This window comes from Phyllostomus hastatus, unplaced genomic scaffold, assembly GCF_019186645.2.
Source record: "Phyllostomus hastatus isolate PE091 unplaced genomic scaffold, TTU_PhHast_1.1 phas_scaffold_1066, whole genome shotgun sequence".
NCBI classification, from domain to species: domain Eukaryota; kingdom Metazoa; phylum Chordata; class Mammalia; order Chiroptera; family Phyllostomidae; genus Phyllostomus; species Phyllostomus hastatus.
The window spans coordinates 25,730,730-25,750,281 of record NW_025334004.1 but is presented as its reverse complement, the minus strand read 5'-3'; the positions used below and the strand labels follow the sequence as shown (position 1 = coordinate 25,750,281).

At 44.4% G+C, this 19,552-nt stretch overlaps 1 protein-coding gene across 1 annotated transcript in view; it reads left to right on the top strand.

The window, feature by feature from the left end:
* The first annotated feature begins 4,806 nt into the window (after positions 1-4,806).
* PDZD8 (PDZ domain containing 8) overlaps positions 4,807-19,552 on the top strand; it is a 65,747-nt gene continuing 51,001 nt past the window's right edge. Inside the window, exon 1 of the mRNA XM_045853744.1 lies at positions 4,807-5,896. Within this exon, the coding sequence (XP_045709700.1) occupies positions 5,028-5,896 (869 nt within the window). The 5' untranslated portion in view covers positions 4,807-5,027. The remainder of the gene's footprint in view (positions 5,897-19,552) is intronic.

The following is a 19,552-nucleotide window of genomic DNA, read 5'->3' as shown; positions in this document are numbered from 1 at the left end:
CCTATTTTAAGGTCAGCTGATTAGCAACCTTTAATTAGCGAGGATCTGCAACACTAATTCCTCTTGGTCAGGTAACAGAACATACTCACAGGGGTTAGGACGCGGACATCTTTGGGGGAGGGAGGGCATTATTTTGCCCATCCCAGGAACCACCAGGTGGGGGGGGTGTTGGGCAGATGAGTAACATGATTGAACTTGTGCTGACCATGGTCACTTTGGCTTCTGTGTTGGGACAGACATCGGGGTGTGACGGACAGAAGCGGAGAGGCCAGTTAAGTGACTCCTCCAGTAATCCAGGCTCAGCGTGGTGCTTGAACCAGGGGAGTGAATGCAGAAGTGGTGAATTCCAAGTGTATTTTTTTGAAGGGTTTTGTTGACGGAGTGCGTGCGAGAGGGAGGCTGAAGTGTAAGCGAAGACCAGATCACAGAGAGAGCGGTTTCCCGTGCTGATGCGTTTGGACTGTGCCCTAAAATGGGAGGCTTTGGGGTTAGACAGAGTTTACTCAAATCTCTGCTCCTCCACTTATTAACTTAGTGACCTTTATCAGGTTTTTTTTTATCTGCGTTATGTGTGTTTCCTTACCTATGAAATGGAGATGATGCTACCTACCCCAAAAGGCAGCTGCAAGAATGAAAATGCTTCTAAAGTGCTGAGCACACCTCCAGTTACTATGCTCTTGATGTATGACAGCCATTATTATTATTAATAGGGCTGTAGAGAGCCACTGAAGAATTTTTAGCCATGAAGCGATAAGATCAGATTTGTACTGGAGAAATGTCACTTTGGCAACAGTGGGACTCGGGTGGTGGAAGGAAAAGGGTTAAAACCATGCTCTTGCTTAAAAACCTTTGGCAACTTTTGAAAAACGGTAGAATAGAAGCCAAACTTGCCCTGACATTCAAACCCTACATAATTTGGCTCAATCCTACTTTACCTTTTTTTTTTTATCTCTATCTATTTTCCTCCTGCCTTGACCATATTCAAACCACCCTGCAGCCATCCTGGTCTCAATTTCCCTAAACTGTGTTGGGTTTCCAACTTCTGAACTTTGGCCTCCTCCTGATTAGAATATCCTTCTAATCATCAAAGGCTAATGTGAATTCCACTTGCCCTAAGAAACTCCCCACCTTCCCCAGCCAGAATGAGCACTTCATCTCCCATTGACCTAGAATTGCCCATCTATGCTCATTTTCAATCCCTTCCCCCTCTTTGGAGAACTTGCTCCACCCACCAGCAGCCCAGAAGTGGCCAGACCCGTGGGCATAACTGATAGGATTAGGAGAGCCCAGCTGGGGTTCCTCCTCCAGCACTTGAAATTGAAGTAGCATCATTTCACATTAGGCACCAGAAACACAGGCCCCTCAGGATCTGGGTATAGAGCTGGTGCCTTTCAAAGCTGCCTGTATGTTGAGGCTATGAAAAAGGAGGAATCAAGAGTCTTATGGAGGAATGTGATACAGATATACAGAGAGATGTGGAGACAAGATACCGGGTGGGGGTGGGGCCAGAAGGAATGAGAGAGAGACAGGGAGAGAGAGACCTCTTACTCCCAGGTTTCTGAAAATTTTGCAGCTGAGTTTTTTGGGATTCTTCAGTCTCTTTAACATAAATCCAATTTCAGAAGGCTCTGTTCCCACAATACACTGGGTACGATCTCTTCTTAACATCAGTTACGTAGGGGTGTGTCTGCATCCACCTGGACACGGCGCCCCCAAAGGCAGGGATTCTGTCCTGTTCATTCAGCACCCCCAGAACCTGGCATGTGCTGGATGCTCAAAAATGGTTGAAATTGAATCCTGACAGTTCACAAAATGGTCTAATGTATTGTTTTTAGGCAATCGTTCTAAACTTCTCTGCTTTTCAGCGTATGTTGCTATATTTGCATGATTTTATGTCACTATATCATTTTTATTAGGTTAGTTTTCACCCTACTTCCAAACTCTCCATATTCACAGGCTTTGACCTGTCTTATTTGCCACTCACCGGGAACGATTCAGAGTTTAGTAGCAGAAGTGATCCATGCCTCTCTCTAGTTGGTGAGAATGCTTGTCTTACATTTTCCAGTATTCAACAGCCTTTACCCTTGAAATGAATACTTCCCATGAAGGCTATTGGGGCAGCTTAATTTCAATGATGTCATTTAAAACTCATTAAAAGGTCACCAGGCTAGCTAAGTACCTTCTTCCTTCAAATACCTATTCAGAATCATAGATTTTCAGATCTGGAGCCAAAGGTTCTCAGACTCTTGAGTTTCTATGAACCAGCATTAATATTAAAGGGAAAGAAAAGGTTGCTGACTTTATATTCTTCCAGGGAATATCATGAAAAATAATAAGCTTCTATTAACACCGCATTACCTCCTGCAATGCACAGGACAGCCCCAACAATAAGGAATCTTCCAGCTGCAAACGGCAATAGTGCTGAGGTTAAGAATCCCTGGGTTCACTGACGACCTGGTGAAAGGGAAAAGCAGCAAAGACCCCCTCAGCTGGCAGCCATTTGCAGGCTCAAAACCAGGGAATGGACTGCCCCGCTGGGCTGTGATGGGATACGCCAGGTGGGGGCTGGACCCGCTACCCCCAGGCTTGGGTGGAGTGGCGGGGCAGAGCCAACACTCACTGACATTCTGCTTCTTAAATGGCATACGGCACATACAATGCCTAACACTGTGCCTGGCACACAGTCCATTCTCCACATATATTACCATTATTATTGTAAGTGTTCAACTAATGTTACTATTTTTAACACAAGGGAAAATATTTTTCTTTTATCTTACCAAAAGGTGTGCTGAGCTCCTTCATGGCTTTGAAGTGTGCCCCTCAGGAGACGAGTTTTGCTGGGGAATCAAATGACTCTAATGGATTTCAAAGATTTGGGATTCCCAGAGGTCATCAGAGAAGTAAGATAGAGGGGGGAGGAGGAAAGGAGAGGGAGGAGCCTGTGGGATGGAGTGTGACCTGAGGACTCTCTCCCATGAGGAACAGCAACTTGCCCGGTGGGTGAGAAGGTGGTTGAAGAGTATCTTAAGATGCAAGAAGGGTCAGGATACAGTTGGAGGACTTTGTGTCTCAGTAACACGAGGAACTAATCTTTTGCTCCACCCCATCTCCAGCTTCTGTGACATTTTCTGCAATGGTGCATACATTTTATAAACAAGGTTTTTGGTGGAAACCGAGGAAGAGTCCACCATTTCCATCTGGGCTGAAACGGTGTAGAACTGAGGCAGCAGTCCAGAAGCAGAGGCCAGGAGCCAGAGGTGGCCACAAGAACAGGGGTTGCCTTGAGCTCCCAGAAATCCCAGTAGGCCCCTAGACTTTCTTAGGATGTGGAATGTGGGGGTTGAGCCTGGTTCCTCAGCAGACACCTATCTTGCATTTTTGTAGTAAAAGAGCCCATCTGGTCTTATACTTGAGCATGAGTAAGACGAGATGGACCTGGTTCCAAAGTTCTGCACTTGCTCCAGCTGGGTCAGAAGGTGGCCAAACTCTGTTCTTTGTTCTAGAATCACCCAGAGTCAAGTCAAACACCTCCTTGAAGATCTTGGAGGGCTAGAGAGGAGCCCCACCCTAGCTCCTCCGGGTCAGCCAGAACTGGTCTGAGTTTTGGGTGTGTAATATCTAATCCTCGTAGGAATAGAGGTAGAACTGTCGCGGTGTCCTTGTGATTGAAGCCACATAAGCATTGTGACAACCAAGTAGCCAGAGGGCATGGGGAATAACAATGTTGTTGGCAACCTGGCTTAATTACCTCTATGACTTTGGTCAAGGTGCTACCCCGTGCAAAATTTCCTGAAGTCTTTCCTGACCCCACCTCCCCAACTCCCTCCTCCTGTGCACCAGGGAATCAATAAGCCCCCTTCCAACCCTAGCAATCTCGGCGTCTAGGTACAGAGAAGTGACCAAGGGCTTGGGGTTTACTTACTGTTGGACAAATCAGGCTGCACTGCGTCACCCCAAGCAACTTTGCCTGCCTCTGTGCGGCAGTGTTGGTATCTGTAAAATGGGTGGGGGCTAACGAAAACCGCCTCATGGGTGGACTAAAGGTGGTCATACACAGGGGGCTTATCCCACTGCAGGAGCTTGACAGCGAACCACTATCCATCTTCCAATCATCTGGCAAATTCGTCTCACTCACCTTTCCTGTCCCAGCTCTTTTACTTCTTTCCTTCTCGTTTAAATCTTAATTGTTTTTCTCTGTCCCTCCCTCCCAGGGCCCACCCTCCGCGGACGCAGAGCGTCTGCTGGTGGGATGGTCGGTCAGCGACAACGGTCCGTGAGGCAGTCAGTCTTCTCTTGTCCTAGGTTTAGGAAGTCTCCGAATGGCCAGTTCTGGGTCTCCGTGGCACTGCCCTGCAGGGAAATCCCCCGCCGGCCCACATCTCAGGGGCGCGAGTGGAAGAATCACACTGCAGCAGAGGTAACCCACGGGAACCGCGGCCAAAGACGGGGGATGGGCGCACTAGAAGATAACGGGATGACCAGGATCGACACCGCGCCACGCCATCTCCTCCGGGCCTCCTTATCCTCCAACCGGTGGCCCCAGTTATCTTCTCCGATTTCGACAGTGGCTTCAGAAGTGACAGCCACGTGGATCGCGGGGGAAAGGAATGTTGGTGTGGGGGGCGGGGCTAGAGGGGCGCTGGAGAGGGAAAGAAGGACCCACGTACGCGCGCCCCGGCGCCCGCTGCCAGGCGACACCGCCGGGAGCGAGTACGCTACCGACGTCACGCATCGTTCACCCAATGAGGAAAGGCCGAGGGAACGCGCCGCCCCGCCCCTCCCGCCCCCGCGGCAGTCGCGGCCAAAGCGGCCGCCTCCCGGAGCGTCTGGGGAGCCGCGGGCCGTCGCAGGCTCGGGCGTCGCAGGACGCGGACCCGAACCGCGGGACGCGGCCCTGGGAGCAGCTCGCCCCGTCCCCGCCGCCCGATGTCCTCAAGATGGAGGCAGCGGGGGCGGCGGCGTGAAGAAAGCCGCGCTGTGCGCGCGGGAGCAGCTGCCGGGGCTGTCCGGGCGGAGACGGCGGCGGGATGGGGCTGCTGCTCCTGATCCTGGCGTCGGCGGTGCTGGGCTTCTTGCTCACGCTCCTCACCCAGTTCCTGCTGCTTTACCGCAGACAGCCCGAGCCGCCGCCGGACGAGGCCGCCCGCGCGCGCGACGGCTTCCGCTACCTCAGGCCGGTGCCGGGCCTGGCCCTGCGGGAGTACCTTTATGGCGGTGGCGGCGGGGCCGAGGAGCCCGCCGCCGGGCCCTGCGAGGGCGGCGCCACCCCGACCCCGGAGACCCCAGCCCCGCCGACGCGGGAAACCTGCTACTTCCTCAACGCCATCATCCTGTTCCTGTTCCGGGAGCTGCGGGACACCGCACTGGCCCGCCGCTGGGTCACCAAGAAGATCAAGGTGGAGTTCGAGGAGCTGCTGCAGACCAAGACGGCGGGGCGCCTGCTGGAGGGGCTGAGCCTGCGGGACGTGTTCCTGGGCGAGACCGTGCCCTTCATTAAGACCATCCGGCTGCTCCGGCCCGTGGTGCCGTCCGCCGCCGGGGAGCCCGACGGCCCCGAGGGAGAGGCGCTGCCCGCCACCTCCCCGGAGGAGCTGGCCTTTGAGGCGGAGGTGGAATACAACGGGGGGTTCCACCTCGCCATCGACGTGGACCTGGTCTTCGGCAAGTCCGCGTACCTGTTCGTCAAGCTGTCCCGCGTGGTGGGGAGGCTGCGCTTCGTCCTCACCCGCGTGCCATTCACCCACTGGTTCTTCTCCTTCGTGGAGGACCCCCTCATCGACTTCGAGGTGCGCTCCCAGTTTGAAGGGCGGCCCATGCCCCAGCTCACCTCCATCATCGTGAATCAGCTCAAGAAAGTCATCAAGCGCAAGCACACCCTCCCCAGCTACAAGATCAGGTGAGAGGCGGGCGAGGGGGGCAGGTACCCCGCAGGTGCGGGGGCCTAGCTGCCGGGCGTCCGGGTTTGGGCGGGTAAGGCTGCCGCCTGCGCGGGGCTGGGAGTCCCTGCTTTTGCAGGGACCTTCCGGCCGTGGACAGGGTCCTCGGTGAAGGCCAGCGGCGCACACCTTTTCTTCCGAAGGGCATCGGATGGGGCTGGTTTTGAGCAGCTAAGAGGTGCGGTCGGTGTGGGGAGAAGCAGCATACTGGAAGGGGGAGGGAAGCCCACCCCAGTCCCCAGGACTCGGCTCTGCGGCCCCTGAGAAACTCGGTGGTTGCCGCATTAGGGGCACTTTGCAGCATCGCTCGAGGCACGTTGAGCAATTGTTGCCGAGCACTTCTTCGCAGGCAGGAAGAACGCGCTGGTGGCCCCGGGCTGTTTGTTGGGTTTTGCAACTGCAGGCCACTTTGGCTGTGACAGCTGTTGTGAAGGAGGAGTGCTTCTCGGCCGGTTGTTGTAAACGAGTTGGGATACTTAGTGTCGTTCTCCGTCCGCGTGGTATTAGTGACACCTGCCCTCCTGGGGTGGGTTCCGCAGCACAGACCTGCTCCCTGCCCCTCCTGTGTCAGCCCCCTGTACCTGTGGGCTCCTCGCACCGTACCCGAAGTCACCCTGCGGAGAGCATCCTAATGATAGGTAGTGACTGCAACTTTCCAAAGCCCTCCTGTACCTGGTGGCTTAATTTTATGTAGTACACTGATTTGCTTAATGTACAAGGGGTGTGTGTGTGTGTGTGTGTGTGTGTGTGTGTGTGTGTGTGTGTTTAGTAGAAGTGGAAGGGAAAGGGAAGTTTTGTGGGACCAGACTTTGGTCTGGGAAGGATCGTTGGAGTAGAAAAAGGGTTGTACCTAGCTGTTTCTTCTAAAATGCCTGAGAATTTAATTTCACTTTCTGCCCTTCAATGTTGTGTTCATTAAGGTAGTCGGCTCTTTTGGATTTTGTCCGTTATTATAAAATTATGTCCGTCTGGTGTTTGCCTTTCTTTCCTAGTGCTCACGAGTGGAAGTTGCCTCTTTCTATGGAGATCACTGATTTTCTGTTGAGTCTCAAGCATCAGTGACCCAGATAATCCAGAAGTATTTGAGGTTTGGGTTTGGGACGGATTATTGACTTGTGTATGTGGCAAATTGACCTTACTAATTATGCTTTGTTTAGGCTAACAGCCCAGAGTAACAGCTTAAAACTAAAACTGCGAGGTGGCAGGAGAGGTTTACTCTGCAATGGAAATATTTCCATAGGTTTGCAGGGGATGATGGTTCACAGTTGGGCTTCCTGCTCTGTGCAGTAGAACATGGTGTATGGGACCTGCTCTCTGGGCTCTGGAACACACATAAGTGACTACATTATAACTGCGCCCCTAGTGCACATGCAGGAAGAGGGTTATAGTGGTGCGTTGCTAAGAAAGTCGTGAGAAAAGTTACAGATTTTGATACTCTGTCACAACTTCGATTCTGGTATTTTCTGGGTAACTTTCCGAAAATAAAACTTGATTTATTATTTGGAGGATATTAGCAGAATAGTCACAGTGGCAGTGAAATTACATACCATTATGAAGGTCTTTAAAAATTCAGACTCAGAATTCAGTTAAACCTGAAGGAAATTATGAATAGAAGTTATGAAGCCATTCCTAGGTCTGTTGCTTTGAAGGAACTTTATCAGCTATCATTGCACATCATCACCATTTAAAATACAAATAAATTGCTTTCATTTACATTATCTGGAGGGATTTAAAACAAACAGCATGCATTTGGTTGTGTATGTTTCAACTTTTAAACCTTAAACATTGAATGATCACATCCAGAAATGTAGACACATGTGCTCTTTATATTAGAAGGCATTTCCATGGTCAATTAGTAAATACTGCACAAAATGTATCACTCAGTCTGTAAATATTGTACACCTACTATGTGCTTATCATTGTTCTAGGTGCTGGGACTTCAATACTGAACAACCTCAACCTTTGTGGGAGCTCAGAGCTTAGTAAGATTTGAATTAGCTTTACTTAATAAGATTTAAACTACAATGTGATTGACGGGGTTGAAGTAACTAGGAAGCTAATTTTAGTTTAGTAAAAGAAAATGAGAGAAGTGTGAGGATGAAAAGGACTGTTTCAGAAAGTGCCTAGTTCTCTTGCTTGTGTAGCTATTCTACCAGAAGTGGGGTGGGGTTTTTTTTTAAATTGTATTTATTTTTAGAGGGGAAGGGAGGGAGATAGGGAGAAAAACATTAATATGTGGTTGCCTCTTGCACGCCCCCCACTGGGGACCTGTCCTGCAGCCCAGGCATGTCCCCTGACTGGGGGTCGACCCTTCGATTCGCAGGCTGATACTCTCAGTCCACTGAGCCACACCAGCCAGGTCAAACCAGTAGTGTTTTAAACTACTGATATTGTGGAGCAGATTCCAGTCTCAGCTGAGAGAATGAATTAAAACATTTAAGATGTATCACAGTTCTCATAATGAGAATTAAAGTAATGCTTATTATCTTTTTTTTTTGTAGGTGAGGGAATAGTGCTCAGAGTAGTTAAATAATTTGCTTAAAGTCACACAGCTGTCAGGTGATGAAACCCTGCTCTGTTAAAGCCAGGCTGCCTTTCTCTTGAACTCTAACACCTTGTTCTTCGGGAGTTAAATCTTTGGGTGCTGCCCCACGTAGCACTTCTTTTTATTCTGGCAGATTTTGTTCCCAGACAGAAGGTCTCACTGGTTTATTCCTTTTGGCCACCTAATTCACGTAGTAGAGCTAAAGTAGTGAAGAAAATTGTGTTGAGTCCTAGGATCCTTTGGAACTGTTACTATGTAACAGAAATATCGTGCCAATTAACATGGCTGTCACCTCTTCCCTCCTTCATTTGGTTTTCCGTTTTCATGCTATGAGGTGAAGGCGGCCCACCAGGACGCTGGCTCCTGGGGTCTCACGCAGAGACATGAAGGAGCTCGGGCGGTCGCCCTCTAAGGACCCGGCTGATTGACACTCATTTTAACCAGCTAACACCGTTTGTAGAACATTGTATTCTTTTAAAAATGTTTCAATATGTATACATGTTCTAGATAGTATCATTCTAATGTTACTAATATAATTTTAAATGTAGCCACCTCAATATTGTTTCGATTTTTTCCTTTGAACGTGTATTTTAAAATAGTAAAGTAGTCGTATTTTTCATTGCAACTCTTGTCTAATAACGTTTTTCCCAAACCCCTTACCTGCCCTTTCTTCTCCTTGTAAAAAGGTCAGCTTGAGATGAGATGTTAAGATGGTTTTTGAAGGTACATAACCCACCGTTTTCTCAGATAGCCAGCATCTGAATAAAGTGCCCATAAAGATTCAAAAAAAAAGGTAGTATTTTAAAAAATTAACCTAAAAATTAGCCTTCAAGAGAGAAAGATACCACTGATATTCTTGACTACGTGGAGAATCCATCTTTAACATGAAATCTGAGTATAATAGTCCTGGGGAGGTTAAGGTCTGGGACGCAGGTATTTGAGATTCTTACTGAGGCTGGTCCTAGAATATTATTGCTGTGCAACTAGCACTGATTACATATTGTAAGGCCAGATTCAGTTTGCAGGTACGTTTTAGTTGGCCTGCATTGTTTTTTTATTGGCTTGTTTGTTTCTTAATTGCCAACATTTAAAAATGGAAGATTTTGCATGATTTAGCTTTCTGGATTCTCTCAGGAAAAACTGGAAGGTCTTGGGGCCCTAGGGTGGCATTCCTCGTAGCAATAACAGGATGGAGGGATGGAGTCTGGTGACAGCTGCAGGAAGCGCTCATTCATAGTTTATAGTCACACTTGCTTGTTGCACTTCCTGATGCTACTTGCCTGGCCCGTCTTCATGTGAACTTGAGACCCTCGCTAAATGCTCACCATTTAAAGGGGATGAAAACGAGGTGAGTTAATATGGATAGTAGAGGGTGATAATTTTTACCCCTCTTTAAACATTATATTTTCAAAGGGACTTCCATTGAACACTTTATTTTATAAAAGACATTATCAGTATAATGTTGAATTTTTAAAAATCATTCTGCCAGAAATATTTTTAGATACCTTGAAGCATTTTCCATTTCTTTGCAGTATAGAATGTAGATAATGACTGCTCTTCATTTACTTCTCCGATCTACAAATAAGGCGAGGGGGTGGTGCATCCACTTATTGACAGAATTTGAATTTAATTAATGAGTATGGAATAAATGTTTGGGGAAAACATCACTTTTCAGGCTCATGGAATGTCTTCTGAAAAGGACTATCTTGTTACCACTATTTTATTACTCCTGAAAATAGTCTGATAAGTATTTGTGGAAATTTTAAAATATTCTTAGTGATTAAAAATGGAGGAGGACCACCTTCCTCACTAAAGGAAAGGTCAAGGCTTTCAGTATTTAATTAGAGCTATTTTCACATTTATAGTTAAATCTTCTCTACATATACCATTTATTTCAGAGAACTAAATTAGGCCTGGGAAGCTTCATATTCTATAATGTGGTTTGCAATTGAATTATTTCTTTGGTTTTCTGAGATGGGGAAATACAACATTTATTCTTAATTATTGCTTTTCTACTTTATAGTTATTTAAGATAAAGATGGTTTTGAGTAATCCATATTTTCTGAAAAACTTTCCAAGAAAATTTGCTGGGAGCTGACAAAGTCATTTGTAAAGTAAAGTGTAATATACTTTATTTATTCACTTACTCTTTCGTCCTTTTCTTTCTGTATGTGGACAACTTTTAAAAAGTCTTAAGCAGGAAAATACTTTAAAATAGCTGCTACAATTTTTGCTTATCGTAGGAATTGTGGTTTTAGTTTCCAGTGTTAAGAACTATTTGGGAGCGTCACACAAGGACATAGTGTATCATTCTCGCTGTTCTGGAGTAATGATGTAATGCAGTAGTAGTTAATTTTTATCTGTTACGGTTTTTCTTGTACTGCTGCTCAGATGAATATCTTTATATGAAAGGAATGGAAAGATCATTGTCTTAGAGCTGAAATAAGTTGTTTTAAGAAGTCATTTCTTTTCATTAGTTACTTCCTGAAGACTACCAACACCTAGTGTTGTGGTAGGTCTGGTGAAGATGATAAAAACGGTTGTAACACAGTTCATGCTCTCAAGACGGTTAGTCTTTCTGGGGAAAACAAACAACAATTAAAGCTTGTTATATAGGCATTTGGAGATATTTATTTATTTATTTATTTATTTATTTTTAGAGAAAGGGGAAGGGATTGAGAAAGAGGCAGAGAAACATTGATGTGCAGGAGAAACATAGATTAGTTGCCTGTCACATGCCCCCAGCAGGAGACCTGGCCCCACCTGGCCCCATACCCACGCATGTGCCCTGACCAGGAATTGAACCAGTGGCCCTCTAGTTTGCAGGCTGAGCCACGCCAGTCAGGGCACATTTGGATGTACTTAAGACCTTTAGCTTTGTGAGAAACAGGAGGAGGAGAGACAGTGTCCCTGTGAAGGCAACCGCGTCATTACTATGTGTTGTATAATATTTGTGACCTCAGGTTCCTCGGTACACCTAAACACATTCCAGCTTACTTGCTGGTTTTACTTATTGCAAGTTGTTTTATTTTTTTTAATCTTCACCTGAGGATACAATAGGGAGGGAAAGAGAGAAGGAGGGAGGAGGAGACACAGAGAGAGGAAGGGGGAGGTGAGAGAAACATCCATTTGTTGCATCCCCTTTGCCCCATGACTGGGATTGAACCCGAAATGTAGGTATGTGCCCTGACTAGGGATTGAACCTGCAACCTTTTGGTGTACTGGACAATACCCCCGACCAGCTAAGCCTGCAGGCCAGGGTGAAGTTGGGTTTTCTTAAAGCTGCTTTCAACTATTGTGATTTAGGCATTTAAAACATTTAGATGGTAAATAATGAATTGATCAATTAAATCTTTGCTTTAGAAATTTGATTTACTCGCTAAAGGGTAAAGAGTAATTCTCACCATTGTTAAGTGTATTATTTTCTGTAAAATTTAGGAGAGGTGATGTCTGGTCTATTTCAGTGTTTGAAAAGCTTATTCTTAGTATTTAACTTCAGATTTTAATCAGGACTAGAATTGCAAATTCTTGAGATGGCAGAATTTAAAATATGTTTGTAGCAAAATGTGTCTTTTTAAAAACTAATGCTAGACTAGTAGATAAAACAGATTGAATTTAGTTCAGATATTTTTGAGGTTAAGGAAGTATAAGGAGAAAATTTGTGACCGTTTTGGTCTATAATAAAGCCCATGAATACAATTTATCTAAATTATAGGCTATTGTTCTAGTGAATTGCTTACTTAAAATATTTGGATAAATTACTCAAAATATTTGAGTTTTTTAGTGCTAGAGAGTTAGAATGTGGACTCAGTTATTCGGAGATTTGTGTCCGTCAGCAAGAGTTCGATAGACTGGACTGTGGCGATCATTGCTGGAGCCAGGGGGACACTCTGCTCTTCGCTTCCTCTGGAAAGTAGCTCCGCCTCCGTCCGGAAACAGTAGGACTGCGCCGTGAGGAATTGACATTTCATTTCTGGAATTACTATTGGTTTGTTGCTCTAGTGTATCCTTGGGCAACTCATGCAACTTGTTCTTTTTGAGACTGAATGAAATAAAAATCTAAAGTTGTTAAAGATCTTAGAGAAAAGAATTATGTAAATGGAAGGTAGCACTAGGCATTTCTCTGTTGTTTTTGCATAAGTTTAATGCAAGGATTTTTCTCAAATATGCGGGTACAAATCATTTTAAAAGTATTTCATATGATAAGTTCTGATATTAGGTAACTATAAACTAAGAGAAGCAGAATACAGATACAGTAAAAATCATTTATACTTCAAAAGAAGCTTTGCTGCTTTTATTTGGATAAAAAAAAAAATGGGAGACCGGATAGGTAAGTATTAACTTTTCTCATTTCTCTTGTTCAGATATTTTTGCTTTTCCTTACTTCATACCTGGAATGCAGTTTTTGTCCATACAGCTAACTGGCTTTAGAAGATCAGACCTCTGTATCATAAACTTTATTGTTCGTTGTCTTGACCATAGTAGAGAGGTAATGATTTTGACTTAAGATGTTTTCTCTTCCCTCATTCACTAGACTTACTTCAAAAGACATTTAATGTACTCAGTAAATGTTTGACACCATTTTTGTCCAGGGTGCCATGCACTGCAAGGACCGTTAGCGCTAAGAGGAAATAAATAAGACAGCCCTTCCTGCAAGATTTATTTTGAATGTAGTAGTGAGAAATGGGTTACAACTTAGAATTTAGGAGTTGCTGTAGGTAAGAGTTGGCACTCTCTAGCTCAGTGGTTTCAGAGTGTGGCTTGGTGACTCTACTGGATCTCCAAGACCCTTAGGCTTGGGGCGTCTACCAGTCAAAACTATCTTCGTATAATACAAAATGTTACTTGCCTTTCTCACCTTCATTTTCTCACAAGTGTACCATGGAGTTTTCCAGGAGTTACAAGAGGCAGTAGTGACACTATCACCCTGGTGGCTAAAGAATGTGAGCTTGAGTTATTCTTACACTGAAAAGTGGCATCATTTTTAATTTCTAATGTAGTAAATATCAGTAGATATAACCCACATAAAGAACAGGTCTTTGGAGTCCTTACTAATTTCTAAAAATATAGGGATTCTGTGAACAAAATATTTGAGAACTACTGGTCTAACCTGAAGATTACTTGGTTTTACCCTCTGTAAAGGAGGTGCTCCTGTTGCCTGACTTGCTGACTCAGCTGTCATAAATATTAGATACATTATTTTTAATTGACTTATAGTATTGCTTTTGTAAGGAGCACAGGGATTGTTGCAGTTTTGACTGTACCATTTACTGTGTGATCATGGAAAGTCACTTGAACGTCCTCATCTTTAGTTTCTTCATATGTAATATAAGGCAAGGCTGTACATGGTTATGAATCTTGAGAATCAAGGATGTATATGAAGGTGTAGTAATTGACAGGTGTGCTGGAAACATATAAAATGGTACTTTTTATATTCTCTTGTTTAAAGGCATGTGTTGGGGGAGCTGGTAAGGAGGAATAGAAGGAGTTTCTATTTGAGGGCTGTTCTCATGTTTCTGTCCCCCACCCCCCATTTATTTTTAAGCTTTGCAAAAACTGGGAATTTTAATTCATCATAGGCTATGGTAAGGGACCCTCATATTATGGGTCGTGGTGAACATAAAAAGATAGGAGATTTATCAGACATGGTCAAGAGGATTACTTTGGTTCCTTGAGCAACTCATTTGATACTTTATCTCTGGTGCATGGGATATCAGTTAACATTGACTCACCTTTGAGTCACCAGCTATTGAGTTCTATTGTGAGGGACCTGCGACCTCTATTATCACGCTTTTGTTCCGTGTACATCTAAAACCACTTCAGAAAATTGTGGGGCATTTCAGACGTTGGTTATGCTGTGCAGAATCGGGAGTTTGGATAAAAGCGGACATTTCATATTAGGTAGAGGATGTATGGAAGCGTGGGGGTAAGGCTTTTTGTAATGGTATCTGTTATCCTCGTTCTTAGTTTTATAACTATTCCGGAGCACTTTTTTCTCCTTAGGAGTACAGAAATTAAAATCATTTTCCCAAGTATGGACTTTGTCAGTATACTGTGCACCAAGAAATTCCATAAATAGAACATTTCTCCATTGGTTTCTGTAAGTCAGTTTCTTAATATATTCTGCTTAACGTAAGCCTTGGTTATAAAGCTCAATGACGCAGAAGCAGAAAGCTGATACTTAGAGTAAGGAGGCACACTGCCTATTGTTAATTTGATATCCTCACAAAGAACACAATTTTTTAAAAAACCAATTAGTATGGTGACTGAAATTCTGGCCACGTGGAATCTGAAATCTGAGGAAGACAAACAGTTATGACCTTGAACATCATTTGTGCTGAATGCTGAGTTCTGAAATGATTCTCACGGAAGGGACGACAGTCGCTGTCTAACGTGTGTCTAACAGATCAGCCTTAAGTAGATGAATAGAAAGTGCGATAGGAAATGTTTCTAGAGCACCTCACTGTGCCAAATGCGTATATGAACTTTCTCATCAGTCCTTACAATAACTGCCTTCTACTGATGAGGACCCTGGGCTTTCAAAGTTAAAGTCGCTTGCCCAGGGTCTCAGAGCCAGTAAGCGTTAGAACCAAAATGCAAAACCAAGTACTGACTCTAAAACCTGTGTGCTTGACACCTCTTTAAATTGCCTTGTCAGAAAGAAACTGAGAAGTGAAGGCTGCTAAGAGCTTTTTTATTATTTTATGTAACCCTGATAATGGTCCTGTGAGGTGGAGGTGGAGTTATTATCCTCCTTTTGCCTATGAGGAAACCGAGACTTACAGTCAAGGGCTTGCTCAGGGTCACGTTGCTGGGATGTGGCAGAACGGGATTCCAAGCCCAGCTGCTTGGCTCCAGGAGCCTGCCTTGAACCGCTGCGCCGCACTGCCTATCATGTTTCCTTTCCTCAGGCATCTCACAGCTCAGTCGCAGGGAGGGGGTGGTCTGGGGAGAGCCAGAGAGAGGCAGGCATGTAAACAGGGTGGTTAGTGGCGTAGTAGAAATGTATATAAAGAGCATTTAGAACACAGACGAGGACGTAATTGCCAGATGGTAGAGGAAGGGGACAGGTTACAGAGATGAGGTGACTTTGAAATAGAACTTGAATAGTGAAAAGGAGCTTACCATGTGGGGCTAGTTACGGGATCAGAGTGGTCAGCAGGTAGTCCCCTAGAAATAATGTGGTAGCACTAACTTTAGTAAGTGTGGAGCAGCTTGGTGTGTGAATTGTCTTTTTAGCATAATGTCAATTGAAAATTGTCGAAATAAAATTGAAGATTTGAAATTTAGGCTCGTGGTTTATCAGTACATACAGAAAGTTAAGAGTATTTTGAACCACTTGCACTTGGTTTATATCTACTTTAGGTTATATCTGCTTTCATACTTGACATATAATGGGCACCATAAAATATGACTAATTGAGGTTTTGTTATTATATTTAAATGCAACGGGGAACACATTATTTAAAAGAATACTGCGGTGCCTATGAAGAAACATTTTGAAAATGATCTTCCGATTTATCTAGTTTCCATATTTGGTGTAGGAGAATTTGGAGCACACTTAGGTTTGCTAGTTTCTTACGTGAGACTAAAAAGCAGAAATCACACAGACTCCTAGTTGCCTGTTTATAGCTGCTTGTTCTACTTTCTTTCCTAGGCAGGATGCAATGTTTGTGTTCCTGAGCCTGTAGGAATAAGACTGCCGTCTCCGAGTGTCTCACTGTGATTGGTCTCTCTACTCCCAAGTAGGCATAGCTAATGAAGAGAGGAAATGACATCTGAGCGCTCTGGTAAAGGGCAGTTTAGCTTCAGACACTGGAGATGGGATGGAAATACAGTGCGGGGGTTGGGGGAAGAAATAGCAAAGGGACAGAGTCAGGATTTTGTGCAGTGTCTTCAGAGGTTCAGTGAGGACATCAGTTTGAGAGAAGTTGAGCACTAAAGAAAATCACGGTTTGTGTGCCCGTTGTGTGCCAAGAGCTGGACTAGGTGCTCAACACCTGTGAACTCTCTAGATCTTTGTGATAGTCATGTAAGATCGCTTTTTATTAAAAAGTAAAGAGGCTTTTGTTTTTGGTTTTAAAAATACTCTTTTTAAGAAGAGGAAACATAAGTTGAGAAATTGGAGAAATCACAACATTCTAACTAATCATGAAAACCTGAACCGGGCCAATGGGGAACACAGAAGAACAGCAGAAGAGACATTTCAGCAATATTATAAGGGGATGGAGGTGGAACTCATGGGTTGTGAGGAGGAGCAAAACGTAACTGCTGGTTTCCTAGTGGCTATGAGATTGGTGGTGCCAATGAGAGAAAAGAGGAGTGGAGGAACAAGTTTGAAAAAAACTTGTTTAATTTGCTTTTAAGCATCAATATATGGAACTTACAGAAACAGTAGTAAGAGCAAATGATGTTGCTCAGGAGAGTGTAGAAGAGAAAAGGAAGAGAGAACCCAGGTGGTTTCAGTGTGTAGAACAAACCTCTTCTAATTCTTCATTATGGAATATTTCAAACTCACTCAGAAGTTAGGAGAAGAGTTCAGTGCACTCCCATTATCCACAGCAGATAATTGACTCGTGACCACTTTTGATCATCTGTGTCTCCCCACACTGCCCTCCAGCTCTAGGAATTGGAACTATACTTTATATTTGTATGATTTTAAATTTTGCGTCCTTTTCACAACACCTTCCCTCCTTGACAAAGCCTCCTCCAGCCTCTGCCTGAGTGTTTCTAGAGACAGAAGGCATGCAGTGCAGTGAGATAGCTGTGTCCTTTTCTAACAACCTGTGACTAGCTCTGATTGTTAGAAAGTTTTCCCTTTTACTGAGCTGAAAACTCTAGCAGATTTAGACCTCTGACTATTTTTATATTGGGTTTGTAGTAAACCTTCTTTCCTAAAGATCATAGTGTTTGCAGACAGTTTTTCTGCTGCCATGTGATGGAATTGTCACCAGCTGGCATTCAGGGTGCTTATAGAGCAGTCTTGAAAAAAACATCTTGGAACAAAAATATATTTTAGATGTTACAGAGCAGATTCTGGTGGAGGACTCTGGTCAAGACGGAGGCATAGGTAAACAGAGCTCGCCTCCTCACACAACCGCAGCAAAAATTACAGCTAAACTACAAAACCAGTATCACCCAAAATCGAACTGTGTGGAAGTCTGACAACCAAGGAATTAGAGAAGTCACATTAATACAGATGGGTAGGAGGGGCAGAGTCATGGAATGGTCAATCTCACACCCATGTGTGATGGATAAAAATTGGGAGAAGTAAACAACTAAAAATGGGGGGGAGGGTACCTTGGAAGGCAGGGACACCTTGGAAGCAAGGGATCCCAGCCCCACATCAGACCACCCAGCCCAGGGATCTACTACCAGGAAGATAAGTCCCCATAACTTCTGGTTGTAAAAATCAGTAGGAGTTGGGGCACTCTAAGAAACTGAGGGATTCCCATGTGTCTCCTTTTAAAAGGCCTGCAATGGACGTAGGACCTACACAGACTCACTCCCTCTGGGCTCCAGCACCAGAGCAGCAGCTGGAAGGACACCAGTGGCATACCGGGAGAAACTGACGTGTATGGCATTAGGGCGAGTGCAGGGGGACAGCCTCCTCCTAGACAAAACTCGGGAGACCAGGCAGTGACATTGTTCCCTTTCTGAGCTCTACCCCACACACAGCCACAGAGCAGCATTACCATATCACAGACTCCATCAATCAGGTTCACACAGGCTGCCCTGCCTTGGTGGTTACCTAAGGCTCTGTTCTATCCAACTTACCACTGTGCTTTTCTACAATAGGCCACACTACTAAGATTGGAAGTCAAAGCAGCTCTACCTAATACATAGAAACAAACACAGGGAGGCTGCTAAAATGAGGAGACAAAGAAATATGGCCCAAATGAAAGAACAGAGTAAAATTCCAGAAAAAGAACTTAGCAAAGGGGAGATAAACAGTATACCAAATGCAGAGTTAAAACACTGGTTATTAGCATGCTCAGAGAACTCATTGGGTACTTCGAGAGCATTCAGAAGACCCAGGCAGAAACGAAGGTTAGTTACACTAAGTGAAATAAGAAAAATTTACACGGAGCCAACAGTAGAGTAGATGAAGCCAAGAATCAAATCAATTATTTGAAACATAAGGAGGAAAAAATTCAATCACAACAGCAAAAAGAAAAAATCCAAAAAAAAAACAAGGATAGCCTAAGAGGCTTCTAGGACAACTTCAAATGTACCAACATTCAAATCATAAGGGAGGGAGACAGAGGGAGAAGAGAAAGAGCAAGAAATTGAAAACTTATTTGAAAAAATAATGAAAGAAAACTTCTCTGATTTGGTGAAGGAAATAGACATGCAAGTCCAGGAAGCACAGAGAGTCTCAAACAAGAGGGACCCAAAGAGGCCCACACCAAGAAACATCATAATTAAAATGTCAGAGATTAAAGGTAAAGAGAGAATCTTAAAAGCAGTAAGAGAAAAGCAGCAAGTTACCTGCAAAGGAGTTCGCATAAGACTGTCAGCTGATTTCTCAAAAGAAACTTTGCAGGCAAGAAGGGACTGGCAAGAAGTATTCAAAGTGATGAAAAGCAAGGGCCTACAACCTAGATTACTCTATCCAGGAAAGCTACCATGTAGAATTGAAGGGCAGATAAAGTGTTTCCCAAACAACAGAAAGGTAAAGGAATTCATCGTCACCAAGCCATTATTATATGAAATGTTAAAGGGACTTATCTAAGAAAAAGAAGATCAAAACTATGGGTATTAAAATGGCAACAGATTCACAACTATCAACAGTTGAATGTAAAGCACAAACTAAGCAAACAAGCAGAACAGAAACAGAATCATAGATAACAGAGATTATTTGGAGGGTTATCAGCTGCCGGGGGAGGGGGCAGAATGGGGGTAAAGGTACAGGGATTAAGAAGTACACATTGATAGGTACAGGACAGAGGGGTGTTAAGAACAGTATAGAAATAGAGTAGCCAAAGAATTTATATGCCTGACCCATGAACATGAACTGAGGGGGAGAGGTTGCCAGGAGAAATGGGGGGGTACCAGGTGGAGGGGGACAA